Source organism: Dryobates pubescens, chromosome Z (genome assembly GCF_014839835.1).
Source record: "Dryobates pubescens isolate bDryPub1 chromosome Z, bDryPub1.pri, whole genome shotgun sequence".
Taxonomy (NCBI): domain Eukaryota; kingdom Metazoa; phylum Chordata; class Aves; order Piciformes; family Picidae; genus Dryobates; species Dryobates pubescens.
This window is the reverse complement of record NC_071657.1, coordinates 53,789,103-53,805,447: the sequence shown is the minus strand read 5'-3', so window position 1 is coordinate 53,805,447 and position 16,345 is coordinate 53,789,103. Positions and strand designations below refer to the sequence as shown.

Sequence of the window (16,345 nt, the reverse complement as noted above, 5' to 3'; positions counted from 1 at the left end):
CCTCATTTAAGGGGACAATTTAGAAACATCTGCTGCAGTTCAGCTAGTGTCAGCAAGAGAACCATTGCTGTGCAAAACCCCAGTAATTTGGCCTGGATTTTTCCTGCTTTTTCATGTTGTGAATCTGGAGACTAGAAATCCACTTGAAGCCTCATCAGTTAAAATCAAATGTAGTTGCACTACTTTGTCTATATTGTGAGAAGCAACTATCAATTTTCTGATTAATGCTTGCTATGAATTGAAATGAATGTGCTATTAATTGAATTTACTGTGAATTTCGGTTTCTCCAGAATGAGAGGATGCAGGTGTTTGTTACTCACTTTTGAAGATGATGCATGAATTGTGAATTATTTTTCAGAAATCAATGAATTTATGGGATAAAAGCCCAAATGAGCCAATATCTCTTGTTCAGTGCAAAGTTTGGTTAGACTAAGGTCTGATCTGTTCATTAATCAATTTAAGCAATGTGGGGGATCACAGAAAATAGACAGCTTCTATTTCATAGTTTGATTTTTAACAATATGTTTAGAAACAAAGACAACGTGAGTGATACTTAAAAAAAGTAGGTTTGCAGGTTCATGGCAGTTACAAAGGCTAACAGCTCTAGTTCATCTTTTGGGTATCTATCTTTGAAACCTCAGGGCTGGATTATGAGTTTTCAGTCTGCCATGGACCCTGCGTGTAAGGGATAGAACAATACAGAAAGGATCTCTATCACCAGGCACATTTTAGGACTGAAACCAGGCTGCTGCTTACTGCTGCCTTTTGGCATTCTTTCTTGGCGAGTTGCATTGCAACAGCATACTGGGATTCACAAGAACCCTCCCACACAGAGAGCCACAGATGCACAATGAGGTAGATTCTCACACAGTCTTCCTGCAAGGCTGATGCTGGTTGATTGGAATACATCTTTGTAGCCAGTTTTGATGTTGTAAGGTACAGAAATAATGGGTACCTTCAAAGAACGAAAAGTACATTCAGCTAAACTAATTGTTACAAATACTAGTTAATCTCATAGCATCCCTGGAAGAATAATGCTAGTCATGTTCTGTGTGTATTTGTATTATTCCATTACTATTAAGTAAAATAATTATACAGTTTCTGTGTATTTCATTCTGATGCTGCAATACAGAGCCATACAGCTAAAACAGGATTGGAAGTACGTGCTAGCTCACAAAACCTGTTGCAAGAGCCACAGTTAGCCACTTGTGGTGGTTTAGGCTGGGTGCTGGCCCAGATGCCACTGCGCAGGCCACACCTGGGAGGTCCCAAGGGGTGGGCCCAGCCCAGGGGGTGGTCACAGGGAACCAGGTATTCCATTCCCATAATGCCCTGCTCCCCTATAAAAAGTCCATGCGGGGTCTTCACTTCCTCTTTCGTCCCCTGCTGCTGCCTAGGTAAAATGGCGTGAGCTGCCTCCCTTGGGCCTGCCCAGGCCCAAGGCTGGGGTGGGGGAGGGGGGAGGAAAGAGCCCTGGGGTGGGGTTTGGGTGTACCCCTGGGTGGGGATGGGATGTTCTTGGGTATGTTCTGGGATCTCTTTGTCATGGTGCTTGTGGGTCTCTGTAAAACTTTCATTGTTGTTTATTGTTGTTTTCCTATTTAACCTTTCCATCACTTTTGCAATCCGTTTGCCTGAGTTGTTATTTCTGCCTGTGGTGGGGAGGGGGTCTGCCCCAACCCATTACACCACTTTAGCCCCATATTATTTGTGGCAATTATACCATTAATGGTATTTGACAAGAATTTGAATAAACAAGGAAGCATTTTATGCTTCATTTTGGAAATGAAACAAATCAGCAAGTATAATCCAGGAGTGTCAAGGAGATGCAGAAATTTTTGCTAAGTGGCATTGAGAAAAATGCTATAATTTGAAAACAAACAATAAAAGTATTTTATTTTGAGTACAGTCTAAACCATGATATGAAAAGTAGCAGATCTCCATATTGTGTCTTCCAGATAAACAGTTCTATTAGAATAGAATAGAATAAACCAGGTTAGAAGAGACCTTCAAGATCATCGTGTCCAACCTATCATCCAACACCACCCAGCCAACCAAACCATGCAATCAAGCACCCTGTCAAGTCTCCTCCTGAACACTGCCAGTGATGGTGACTCCACCACCTCCCTGGGCAGCCCATTCCAATGGGCAATCACTCTCTCTGTGTAAAACTTCCTCCTAACCTCGAGCCTAAACCTCCCCTGGTGCAGCCTGAGACTGTGTCCTCTTGTTCTGGTACAGGTTGCCTGGGAGAAGAGACCAACATCTGCCTGACTACAACTCCCCTTCAGGTAGTTGTAGAGAGCAATAAGGTCACCCCTGAGTCTCCTCCAGACTAAGCAACCCCAGCTCCCTCAGTCTCTCCTCATAGCGCTTGTGTTCCAAACCCCTCACCAACTTTGTTACCCTTCTCTGGACACACTCCAGCAAGTCAACATCCTTCCTAAACTGAGGGGCCCAGAACTGGACACAGTACTCGAGGTGTGGCCTAACCAGTGCAGTGTACAGGGGCAGAATGACCTCCCTGCTCCTCCTGGCCACACTGTTCCTGATGCAGGCCAGGATGCCATTGGCCCTCCTGGCTGCCTGGGCACACTGCAGGCTCATGTTCAGCCTACCGTCAACCAGCACCTCCAGGTCCCTCTCTGTCTGGCTGCTCTCCAGCCCCTCTGACCCCAGCCTGTAGCTCTGCATGGGGTTGTTGTGACCAATGTGCAGAACCCAGCACTTGGATGTGTTAAATCTCATGCCCTTGGACTCTGCCCATCTGTCCAGCCTGTCGAGGTCCCTCTGCAGAGCCTCTCTACCCTCCTGCAGATCAACTCCTGCCCCCAGCTTGGTGTCATCTGCAAATTTACTGATGATGGACTCAATGCCCTCATCCATATCATGGGTAAAGATGTTAAAGAGCATGGGGCCCAGCACTGATCCCTGGGGCACACCACTGGTGACTGGCCGCCAGCTGGATGTGGCACCATTCACCACCACTCTCTGGGCTCGACCCTCCAGCCAGTTCCTAGCCCATCGCAGTGTTCTCTCATCCAAGCCATGGGCTGACATCTTTGCCAGGAGTTTGCTGTGGGGGATAGTGTCAAAGGCCTTGCTGAAGTCCAGGTAGACTACATCCACAGGCCTCCCCACATCCACCAGGTGGGTCACCATTAGTGGTGAGGAAAAGAAAACAGGAGTTTCTGAAGTTGTTTATGGGGTAGGGACAGCTCCATTAGAATAGATACTTTTCTCAGGAAAGAAGAGCCAGCCTAATTACACTTGCTGTCTTCATTAATGCTTGATGACAGCTTGATGCTCCATCTTGTGAATTTTGTGGACATCTTCATGGGAAACGGGCAAAAGAATGTTATGGGTGAGGTAGATTGGAAAATTACTTAATAAATTCCAGAAGAATGAAATGGTTCAGAAAACGAACATTATACTTTGTAGGTCTGGTGCTATGGTTTAGTTGATTAGATGGTGTTGGGTGATGAGTTGGACTTAATGATCTCAAAGGTCTTTTCTAACCTTGGTAATTCTATTCTATTCTATTCTATTCTATTCTATTCTATTCTAGCCAAAATTAAATGGAAAGGTCTAACAAATTACTTTAAATTGTGCCAGTTTATGAATGTGAATATCGGGTTTGTAAAACACACGGGAAAATCCACATTTACTCAGATGAGTAAGTAGTGAATACAAGTAAATTTGAGGGGTGAACTACTGGCAAACAATATTCCCACTGTATACTATTGATTGATTTTTCCTCAATATCTTTCCGAGTTCTTGACTTCTTTTTTATACATTAAAAAAAATTTAATCTCAATCTCCTCTGTATTGTATTCATATATATGAATGCTTTAGGGCTGTGTTGAGGGGTAACTGGCCTTCAGTAATATTCATCAGCTTATGAAGAGGGTCTTCAGACAGTTTCAGATTGCAAATGTCCTTTTCCTTGCAGTGTTTCATGCTGTTCTTCCCCATTAAGCCCACTTTAGGAACACAAATGTGAGAACTGCATTTAGTGATCTCCCACAGAAAATATTCTGATCTGATTAATTTTCTTTGTCCTAACAGAAGTTCTACAGCATGCTTATGAAAAAATATGAGTGGGAGGCAAAAGCATCTTTTAATATGACATACTAGTCTAGGTTATCAACTGCAGGATTGAGGCAGGGACCTTCATTGTCACAAGTCTTCTCTTGAATGTGGGTAGGATCACATCATCCAAACAATTAATGGAGTTTGTTAGAGTTACCCTGTGATTTGAATAGTCAAATAATGGCATTTTCCTATTTAAATGTAATTGTTTTCTATCAACAGTTTTAAATATTTGACTACTGTTAGGTTTGTATCTCCTTTAAAAGATATCATATGGGCCTCATTTTTTCTTTTTCAAAAAATTCTTGAGATCACAATGACCAACATTACTTCTATGATATTAAATGCAATATTAACTTGTATGACCATTACTTAAAGTAGTTAATTGATCTCTTCTTCACCAACCATGTTCTTCATTCAGCAAAGACTGAATTAGATATGGAAGGATATGATTCTATTTAAGGACCCAAAATATCAAACATTGAGCTGTAATATGACTGTTGAAAGAAAGAATATTGTACAAGGTAATGAAAAACTTCTCCTGCTGCTGGATTCAGGAGTAACGAATTAGGGGGTGTTTTGTGTGTTCAGAATATCTGAAATGTTTGTGATAGCTCTTTTCATGTATTGAACCTGATGTTTTTAAATTGTTGTTAAATTAAATATTGCAGTCTCTAGGTATTCTTTGTTTAGCTGCTGCCTTCCTCATTCAGAAAAAAATCTGTCAATCTGTAAACTTTGTTTTTCATTGAATACTCACATATTCTACTTTGGCCATGCCAATATTTTTCTTTCTAAATCAATCTATCTATCTATCTATCTATCTATCTATCTATCTATCTATCTATCTATCTATCTGTCAGACCAGAGACTGTAAATTAAGATCAGCTGATATTTGCAGTCATGGAATAATTTCATCCTCTTCTACTTCAATCTTGACATGAAAGATTATAGTATCCTTTCTATTATCAATTTAACTTGCAGGCTTCTTTAAGCCAGTGCCTGAATATATAAACCACTTCAGCTTTGCTGACTTCAGACACTGTACAACAGAGGTTACTGTTTCCTCTGAATTTACTAAAGATGGTTTTTTTCAGTGTGGTTCCACCCTAGAAGTCAAAGTTTCTTAGTGTCATTTTGAAAATAATTGTTGAATTTGAAATAGCCAAATTAATAAAATAATTACCAGACAAAAAATTGTGAGTTCAATAGTTCATAAGTTCATCTTAGACCAGAGTATCTGTACTGTTTAGCCTTGATTTAGAAAAACATTTGAACACATTTTGAAAGCTTTTTGAAAATTAAGCTATTCTCATCAAGTGTCAGAGGCTGTATTACATTTGTGGGAACCTTTGCAACATTTTACAGCTCTTGGAGTCGAGTGCGTGTTTCAGATGTTGACTTTTTTTTTTTTTCTTAGTGTGGCTGGCTTCACATCAGTTCCCAATCTCTATCACCACTGTGCCACTCCAACTGGACTTGCTGCTTGCAAATGCTCTGCCCAGTATTCATGATACAAAACATTGCTTATTCTCAGAAGAGAAAAACTGCAAAAATGTCTATCTGTAGTGCAAGAATTCCTTAGAGACAACACAGCAGACAAACTCAGTAGTTCAATATATTTTTCCAGCAGGTTACAAGTGGATAACTTGCTGTTTTAGTTCAATGCATATAATGAACCCCAGATTGAATGTTTCTAAAACCAGAAAATGCCACCTATACAAAATAATTTTTTAGAATTATTGTTATTTAAAGGCTTTTGCTCATAAAAAACAATATGAAAGTCTGTAAATCTAGCGCAGGAGTGCAGTGTCCAGTTATGGGCTCATCTGTACAAGAAGGCCATGGGCACAGAGGAGCAAATACAGTGAAAGGTGCCAAGGGGACTGGAGCATCTGTCATATGAGGGGAGGCTGACAGAGCTGGGACTGTTCAGACCAGAGAATAGTAGACTTGTTAATACCTGATGGGGAAAGTGAAGAAGATGGAGCCACACATTTCTTGGTGGTACAGACTAGAGTATCAACTGAAATACAGGGAACTTGTTAATCTGGATTTTTATTTCACTTGAGACTTTTTCACTGTGACAATTGTCAAGTGCTGGACTACTTGCTTAGGAGGTGATGTACTGTCCATCCTTTGAGATGCTCAAAGCCAATTGTGCATATCACTGAGCAACCTTCTTTATCTGACCATAGGGCTGAGGCTTTATCTGGAATGTGAAACTGGACACTTAAGTGAACAGATTTTTGAGTATTGCTGGTCTGCTTTTGTCCATTTGTGTGAAGAAGAAAATATACTGTGTAAGATATATATATGAGAAATGTACATGCTTTAAAAGTGGGTTGAGCCCACACTGTATGTTACTTATATTGGTGTATGGGAATGTTGAAAGATTGCCATATATTGATGTCTGACTTTTAATTATATGACTGAGAAAAGTGAGGTTACATTTTTGCAACTTTGTCAGCCTAAGAAATAGGGTCTAATGGACCTGTTGAAGAATTTTTGCAGTAAAAAGAGAATCTCTAAAATGGCCATGTAATATGAAAATAAAAGGCAGGAAACTCTTTCAGAAATCAGCAAAAACTGTTTAGTACAAGTTTCCCAAACATTATTCCATAGACTAAAACATTGTGGTGATACATGAAGAATGGGGCTGTTATTTGTCTAGTTATTTCCATGAGAACTCTAATTTTCCATATGAGCAATTCCATTAGCTATCTTAGAGAAGCTGTGAGAGGTTTTTTTTTTCTTGTGCAAGGTGCAAAGAGAGCAATTCATGCTGGGCTTTCGTTCTTGGAAAATTAATATGTGGCTTGACATTGTTGATAGATTGTTTATTTTCAGGAAATTTGCTATCTTCCATGATGAATTTTAAAAGTTAAGTTCAGGACACTTCACCAAGACTAATTTTTGCTCTTAGTAATAAATAGAAGAAGAAGTACGATAATGATGATAACTGTCTTGACAGTCATCATTGAGGAGAGAACATTAAAAATCCAGTCTCATTTAATTTATAGTCATAATTATGATAGTATTTAGCAATCTCTGTCCCCTGAGAAGTTAATTATTTAAAAGTAGGCAGTATCCATCCTTTTCCCTTTCACCTTGCCTCTCCTGTAAGTACCAGGAAGGGAAATATACTACCTACTATCCCAAATATGTGGTGAATTTGAAAGGGTGTTTTTCTGTCTTCCACAGTAACCTTTGCAAGGCAAAGATACAAAGCATGTTTTGGAGTTGTGCCTTGGCACAGTGTGTGAGAGACAGTGTTGTCATTCAGGAAAGTCTGTTTCAGTGAAAATCCGGCTTTTCACTTCTTTCTCACATGTTGAACAAATGAATGGATTAAGATTCATGCCATTAAAACCAGTTTATAAAGTTTGGATTTGGTTAGCATGATACCATAGCACAGTAATATTCCAGTAAATGACTCACAGTATCACACAGCATCACAGTATAACTAAGGTTGGAAGAGACCCCAAGGATCATCAAGTCCAACCTGTTTCGATAGGCCTCACGACTAGACCATGGCACGAAGTGCCACGTCCAATCTCCTCTTGAACACCTCCAGGGATGGTGACTCCACCACCTCCCTGGGCAGCCCATTCCAATGGTGAACGACTGTCTCAGTGAAGAACTTTCTCCTCACTTCGAGTCTAAACCTCCCCTAGCGCAGCTTGAGACTGTGTCTATCGCCTTCCAACACTTAAGACACTACCACTAAATTAGTACAAATTTACATGACAAATCTTGTGATATCATTGGTACAAAGCATAGATGCCTTTAGTGAGATAAGTATTTGCAGGCATGGTTTCCAAAGAATTGATGAGAATGGACCTGACAGGATCATTTTCTGCGCCTTTGTGTATTTTCTCACATGTACAGCTGTTGTGGATTTGTGGCTGGTGTGCTCCGGAAGGTCAGTAATTTAGGTCATACTGAGTGAGCCATGTGGGCCAAAAGAAATCACAAAAAGGCTATGTTGCAACCAAATTAAAGTGTGCTGCTTTGACACTCTCAACAAGTCAGGCCAAAATTTGGCCCAAACACAGGTAAAAATGCTTCATATCTTCTGAAAAGAAGCAGCAGTAGCAACAACAACCACCATAATAATAATAATAATAATAATAATAATAATAATAATAATAATAATAATAATAATAATAATAATAATAATAATAATAATAATAATCCCTAGTTCTTCTTTGTAAGAATTTGGATTCTTTCAGTGTTTCTCCACCAGCTAAGCAGGGAACTCATTAGCATTCTCACTATTCATAGTGTGATCCACCAGGGTATGTTTCAGTCAGCAAAGTTAGCATCTAGCAAAAATGTGCTGTGGTTAGCAGAACATGAACTTCTTGAATATGTAAAAGAGAAAGTCTTGCACATACACAGTTGCACTTTAGCAATCTTTATTTTCAGTGTGTGACAGAAATTAATTTAGGGGGAAATGTATCACAGTTGCTGATAGCTATCTGGTATGCAAGCTATCTATAGCTGATAGCTATCTATATGCGTATGTTGCCTTGCCAATGCAGCAACTGTAAAGAGAGTGTTTTGTTGGTTAGGATTTAATTTTCATAAAGGCTAACTGTATATTCTGTTAGGCCATTAGCAGGATTATAAAACTTGAAACACACTGGTAATAAATCTTCTCCAATTACCAAGTTGTAAAAAGCAGCTTCCTGGTAATTTCAGAGTAGTGGCTCACTCGCTGATTTAAGAATTCGTCCTTTGTAAATAGAGCAGAGATTGCCTACAGCTGGGTCCACCTGCAGAGGGAGAAGTTGTCCAAGTGAAATGGCCTGATGGAAAACTGTATGGTGCAAAGTATCTGGGAACAAATACAACCAACATGTATCAGGTGAGTGCCTGTATTTATTACCACGTGCTTGTTTTTCAGATGTCTTTATTGCAAATTGCTTATTCACTGCTAGTATTGGAGTGGCCAGCTGCACCTTCAAAGCCACAGAAGGCTGAAGTGTGGACTCTTAATGTAACTGCTAATAAATAAACTAAACCATTAACAAGTGCTGTGCATTTTTTGGGAGCAGAGGTTTCCCCTGCTCTTATAAAATCAAGAAAATGGCTTACTTTATAAGAACTCAGGTGAACAGATGCAATATTAAGATGGAAAGATAACATTTGTTATTTTCTCCTGTTTATTTACTTTTATTTGATGCCAGGTAATTACACAGCTAATAATACAAAATTAAGTATTGGTATGGGACTACAATGAATCTTAGGCATTTTACATAAGGATGGAAGAGAGGACAGTAAAAAGAAGAACATAAATAGGCCCACTTTAATTTTTTGAGTCACTTTAGAATTAATTAATGCATGATCTAAGGAACATTTTATTCTCAGCAAAGGCAAAGGGAACTGAACACTGAAGGCAAGGATAAAAAGCTGACTTTTGATTTCAGAGCCACAATAATTGGGTTTTTTATGTTCTTGCCTTTGAGAAAAACCAGTCAGCAGCTGTGAATCCCCAAGTGAATGGTAGAAACTGCAATAAAACAATCACAATAATAATAGCACTCTGAAAGAATGAGAATCCAATTTAATATGTTTAATTTATATATATATATAAGTTTCACTTACATAACTCTTTGAAGGCCTCACATTACTCTACAAAAATGGCAAATTTACTGTTATATCTGTAGATAAACTAAGGCACAGGGAGGCTGAATGACTTGCTGCATTGACCACCTCACTTTACCAATGACTTTCAATTGAACTCAGGTCCTAAAATGCCTGATCCCTTGAGATAGTCTCTATGTGTCACCTCTTTCCTTGTATTACACAGTTGTCTTATATTATGAAGGTTAGAAGCTCATTATAAAATATAAAGATTATGGTTCTATAGTGACATTAATCTTCAAATCGTTTAATCTTTCAAACAGCTGGTCTTCTGAGGAATACTGTGAGGTAGATTAGATGAATATTATCTTTCATATTTGAAGGCACTTGACATAGTCAAAACAAACTTCTTTGTCTTATTTTAGACCTCTTGGACAACATGATGAAACGGCTGATTTTCAGGAAAATGGGTTAGCACATGGAGGTTCTAAGGTTTGGAGTTCCTCAGCATAATAATCATGGGAAATTACTGTAACTGCCTTGTAATAACCCCTATCATGGGGAAATAGTAGAGATTAAAGATTACAGGGAGTCCAGATTGCACTACATAGGACTTTGGAGGCAAACAAGTACTGCAATCTGTAGGATGGAAGAAGAGGCTTCAACAACCTGGCTGCCGTAAGTTACAGAAAATGTATGACATGGAGGGTGCAAAGCTAACTTCAAGACACATTAGTAGTTCTTTCTGTGGTCTTTCTACATAGCCTGCTGGAAAGCACTGAGGGCTCACATATACACATACTCTCTTCTTCTGGGTTGTGTGACCTCTTTTGCAGCTTTGAGATTCTCTTGTCATGTCTTTTGTGTGATCTTTTAGGTGATATGACAAATGTAGAGACTGAAAAGGACTTTCTAAAGGAGGTGTTATCAGGTGCATCATTTCTACTTGGATAAGACTATACATTTTCTTCATGGTCCTGAGATATTCATACAGAATGTGACAGTACTTGTGCACACAGGAGTTGTGACACAATGCTCTAGAATTTGTGTCATTTGGTTTGACATTTGGTATTCAGTATCCTACGAAATCCCTAGGAAGAGTTACACATGCCAAGTGAGTTGAGTGTTCAAGTGTAAATGTGATCTACATTTGAATTCTTGATCATTTTTGCTGCTGACATTCACAATTTATTTTTGAGTTTCATTTGAGATTATTAAATTATCCATTCACTCTGTTAATTGCTTTCTAACAATTTTAGATGACTGCTTAATTTGTAATGTCCTGATAAAAGAAAATCTCATGGAGAGAATACACAGAGACAGTATAGCATTAGAAGTCTAAATAAAATATCTGTCTGGATAAAACTGATGATTTGACATGTAGTATCTGCAGTCTGAATTAAATCGGAGCTGTAAGAGATGGTGGATTTATATTTTACTTGAATCATGATACTGTTGAAAGAGGAACTCTTGTATTTACCTTTAACAGCAGGCAAATTTATTTCCAGTGTGTTATGCTGAATTATAGCTGAAGAATTTACAGTTACTGTTTATTGTAGATGTTCAATATATTTCATACTGTAAGCATGCCAGATTCTGTAGTATGATGCAGTTGCTTCCAGCTGTGCACTACCAGTAAAAACAAAAATGTTGCCCTTCCAGGAGGTGATTTTCTGATCATATGTTAATTTCCTGTACGGTTCTTTCACCAGTGATGCAAAAAGCATTACTACTAACTGTGTTATGCAAAAACACGTTACCAAATTCATTGTGCGGGAATAGCAAAAAGGCTGCTCCTGCATCCTGCTGAAAAACAGGATGAATTGCCATCATTTTATTAAGCAAGTTTAACCCAAGTTGACCTTTAAGTTCCTCTAACATACTATGAGCAGACTGTGGCTTACAAGGTTAGTAACAGGAACAGAGAGGAGCGAAGATGATTTCTGTGGCTTTATTATCCGTTTGTGCTCTGTGGGTTTTAAATGCACTCCAGATTTGTGCATCCCTGTTAGTTAACTTTTACAAAAAATTGCTTTTAAAGAAGGTAATAATTCATTGATCTGTACCCTGGCTTTTGTGAATTGCAGTGTATTGAATTTTTCAGCTCTTGACAATTCCTCTTGCATACTCAGTCATGGCAGAGATTTAATTTGAACCTACAAACCCCCATCCATTTACAAGTTCAAACACACAATAATTCTGTTTTATCTATAACAATACTTTTGATAAATTAATGTTTTCTTGTGTTTGTATTCAGGCTCATTCTTTCAGCCCGTGACTGTTACTGTCATTCAGATGGTCATGTTAAGTCAGCTAAGGATTGAATGGGACTTCTTTTAATTTTATACCAAACTTTAAAGTACAGGTTTTGTGAAACTCAAACTCAAGTCATAGATAATACCTGAAATTCACATTTGTTGGATGAACTTTAAAAAAAAAATAAAAAAAAAATCAGCAGCTGCTGAAAAACTTACATGCTTCAAAGCCTCAGCATTTTAACATTCTCCACACCTAGTTGCATTTCCTTTCTCATTTTCTGCTAACAGGGTTCATGCTGGATTAAATCTAAACCTAAGCATGATAAAGTTTTTCATCTTCTGAACAGAGCATTTTAAAGCAATTCCATCAGATTCAATAACATCCAGTATTTCCTTAGTTGTCACTCATACTTTCTTTTGACATGGTCTTCCTCAACCTTGAATCACAGGATGTTAAAATTAATTTTTTATTTATTAGAAGCAAGAAAAAAGTTAGAGGCAAATAAAAATGACATGAAGACGTTTTAATGTCACAAAGTAATGTCTATGTTGTTACTGCTTGCCATTCCTAATCCAATAAATTTTATTGTGTATGTGTCAGTGTTATTGTTAAGTCTCTTTGCTTAGGTACTATTTTCAGTTTATGAATAAGTTGCATTTCCTAAGAAACAATATTTTAAATGTTTTATTCTAATTTTACCATCCTAAAATAGATAGCAAAGTAATTGTATATAAATCTTCCATTTTTGCACATATATTTTTCTCTGGAGGCAGAGAAAATTCTCTGGAGTCCCAGAAAATTCTGCAAGAGTTATTATTTTTTGTCAAACACCCTTTTTTTTTTCAATTAGGTTGAGTTTGAAGATGGTTCTCAAATTGTAATGAAGAGAGAAGAGATCTACACACTAGATGAAGAGCTTCCTAAGAGAGTAAAAGCACGTTTTGTGAGTATTTACTGATGCTAATTTTATGGGATATGTGTGCTCAACATGTCATTGACACTACCCTTGGATTTATTCTGAATTTTTAGTTTAAATGAAGTTTTGTGAAGCCTGTTCCATTATGACAAGGCAAATTAACACAGCAATTGTCATAAGCATCTATTTGCTAGTGAGAATGATTAGTTCATTGAGTGTAGGCAAATGTTGTTGTCAGATGTTGTTCTTTTCTCCTAAAAGCAGTATCTTGGGTCAATCAGCTGTCAAATAATGAATTATCAAGTTAGTAAGTATGCAAACTAACAGACATTCTGTTCTGCAGCATATTTATAACCTGTATAGTATGAAAGAATCCCAAACTATCCAGGTCCTAATAGGCTTGTGATCTTAAAAGCATTTAATTTAATAAAATAATTTATAAGAAATAAAGTGCCTGACCAGAACTTGTTAATGTCACCATCAGTGCTTATCTGCATTTCACTAGTATTTGGTTTGAAATTGTATCTCTGCTGTATTTTCAGAAGTACAGCGCAGTTTCAAACAGCATCCACCAGCTATCCACCAGCTCATTTTATATGTACACCATGTAGGAAAGTGTGTAGATTCATAAAAAAGACAACACTTAAAGGTTCCACCATACAGTTATTGCAGGAGACGACTGCTGTTACCTTTGTCATTAATACTAAACATTGTGCAATACACTCTGTCACCAAGTCTACTCAAGAAGAGCACCGTGTTGTGGTGTTCTCATATTCATGTTCTGTTTTAAAGCTGTTTAAAACTGCATTGCAAATTAAACATTAGCTTTCTGGATATATAAAACCAAAGTATAAGTATGTTAAAAACTTGTTATAAATGAGAACAAACAATAGTTTACTGATGTGAATAAAAATGTCATCTTACTTGGAAAATGCTTTCAGTGAAACTTTGAAAGATAGAGTGGTGCACAGTGTATTTTTTGCTGCTGCAGGGAGATGGGCTTATACACAGTACTTGTTCACATGTCTATTACGTGACATTAACTGATTTCTTGAAAGCTGAGTGAGAGGAGTTGTAGGGGAATGATGCATAGAGCTGATTCTTCAGGCATACATCAGCCTATATGAGTTTGGTTGACTAACAGCATTACATGGCAAGATAGTTTAGGAAGGTTTCAGTCTGACTTTCCATTTCTGTGCTTCTTGCCACATGCGCTGCCATCATTGCTGTTGTCATCACTGACGTTTATCCAGTTTTCAGTAGCCAACCCCAACACAGATGCCATGGATTTCAGAAGCTAGGAGTGTGTCAAAGTAAAGAATTGGCATCATGTAAAAGGGATGGTAATGCTTGGAAAGGAAGAGAGACAGAAAAACGCGATGCTGTCAGCCTGCTGGGCTGTTCACTAGTGGGATGCCCTGTTTTACTGAAGAAACAGATTAAGATCAGGACAACTCTTTTTAATGGGAGGTGCAGTGATCAAATATTCTTGGCAAGGCACCTTTTTGTCAGTAAACTTGGGATTAGTGCAAAACCTTTCAGTGTCCTAACTGTCTAGGGTTAAGACAGGTATCTTGGAAAATATTAAATGAGCCATCTGCTTATATTCAGTTGAGTTTTTTAATTATACATGGAAAGTATTCTGTGACAGTTTTTTGGTTAAGAGACTGTGTGTAAAAAGCCTTTATAATTAACTACTGTAGAATGTAAACTGTTGCAGTTCGGTGAGAATAACAGCAAAAATGTAGTTTGGTTTACACTACTCTTTTTTAAAAGGTGGTTTCTGTAGATCAATATTGACTCTTATATTTAGCATCACTAAGTCATGGGTAAGATAAGTATATGTAAAAGCATTTAATTTGGTCAACTAAGTAAGACAAACCACAGCTTGTGCTCAGACCTTTGCATGATTTTCTACAATTTCCTCAAATTCTGTAAATATATAGCATACTCCTCAAGGTATGCCCAACCTCCTTCCCCTTCTCATGCTGAAAGTGGTGCAAGATAAACCTATCATATGATATTGTTTCCACCTCTGGAAGTAAATGACACCAGTTCCTTCTAAATTACGTTTTTCCTAATCCTGGGAATTTTACAATGACTCCAGTTGTGAAACCATTTCCAAATGGCTTGCTGTTTGCTGTCTTACTGCTTTCACCTGATTCTTACGTAGTTTAAGTTTGCTGTCAAAGGACTGAACTTGTGAATCTGATTCTTTTCAGATTAGGCAATGTGCCAGGTTTCTCTTGATTGCTCCATGCCATAGTACCTTCCCTTTAAAACATTTCTGAGCAATACAAAGTGATGGGTAATACTTGATACTGCTAGGATCAGATCTGCCCAAAAATTGAATCACTTCCATGTCACGGTTTTTCACCTTGGATTAGAGTCATAGTATAAATTCCAGATAAAACCAAAATGAACAACTGGTGTTAGTTACATGCTTCTTATGGAATGATGCAGACCTAGAGAATTAAGTGCAGTAGTAAATTGCAAAATATTGGAAAGTATATATTTAATATTTATACATTTTCCAGAACACATGTGTAATTGCATAATCAGTAATAGAGCTATCTTCCTGTCATCATGCAAAATACATGTTTTCATAGAATTTGTCTAAAATATGCCAGAATGCGATGGCCTGTGTGAAGCTGTATTGTAATTCATGTCTGGTTTTAGTCTACAGCCTCTGACATGAGATTTGAAGATGCATTTTGTGGAACAGATACAATCTTGGGAGAGAAGAGGCAGAGAGTATTGAGTTCACGATTTAGGAATGAATATGTGAATGATCCAGGATACCGTGCCTTCTTAAAGAGCTCATTCCACAAGAAGTGCCAGAAAGAGCTGTGAAGTGAGCAAGAGAGAGAGAAGGATGTTGATTAAAAAGCATGCAGCATCATTTGCAATTGGTTTTGAGTTTACTGAACACAGGGTTTTACGATGAACTAATCCATATGTCAGCCTCATAAACTGAAGTACTTGAGTTCTGATCTCTTCAGATAATGCATTAAAGATTTTGTAATGTTTTGTATTACCAAACTAAAGAGGAAACCAAGAGAAAGTAAGGGGAATTATACAGCAATACACTGAAGAAAACTTTCCTGCTCACATTGAAATAAATGGTAAAATTCCCTTTGAATTGTGAGAGATTGAAGCTCATAACAGGAGACATTTTTGTAAACAGATATTTCCATGGTTCATTTTTTTTCTGCAGTCAGGAAAAGGTGTTAAGCTCAATAGTAACAGTTTTTATAAATATTTTTTAAAATGTGTACAGTATTAAGAAACAAAAGCTGTACTTGAATTCTACAGTACTTTAAATTTTTTGCATCACTGCTGCTTTTTGTAGGGTTTGATGCAGATCCAACTGTTGACTTAGATATTTTTTGGCTTTTAAGAAAGATACCTTCAGCACAGGAAGGGTGTTTTGTGTATTTAAAGAGGCAGATTTGGGCAGTTATTTTTAAACATGTTTTTCAGAAG

General features: G+C 37.7%; 1 protein-coding gene across 1 annotated transcript in view; it reads left to right on the top strand.

Annotated features, from left to right (window-relative positions):
- Positions 1-15,982, top strand: part of KDM4C (lysine demethylase 4C) — a 250,253-nt gene extending 234,271 nt beyond the window's left edge. Inside the window, exons 16-18 of the mRNA XM_009902889.2 lie at positions 8,846-8,965; positions 12,794-12,886; positions 15,539-15,982. Of these exons, the coding sequence (XP_009901191.2) occupies positions 8,846-8,965; positions 12,794-12,886; positions 15,539-15,712 (387 nt within the window). The 3' untranslated portion in view covers positions 15,713-15,982. The remainder of the gene's footprint in view (positions 1-8,845; positions 8,966-12,793; positions 12,887-15,538) is intronic.
- The last annotated feature ends 363 nt before the right edge of the window (positions 15,983-16,345 follow it).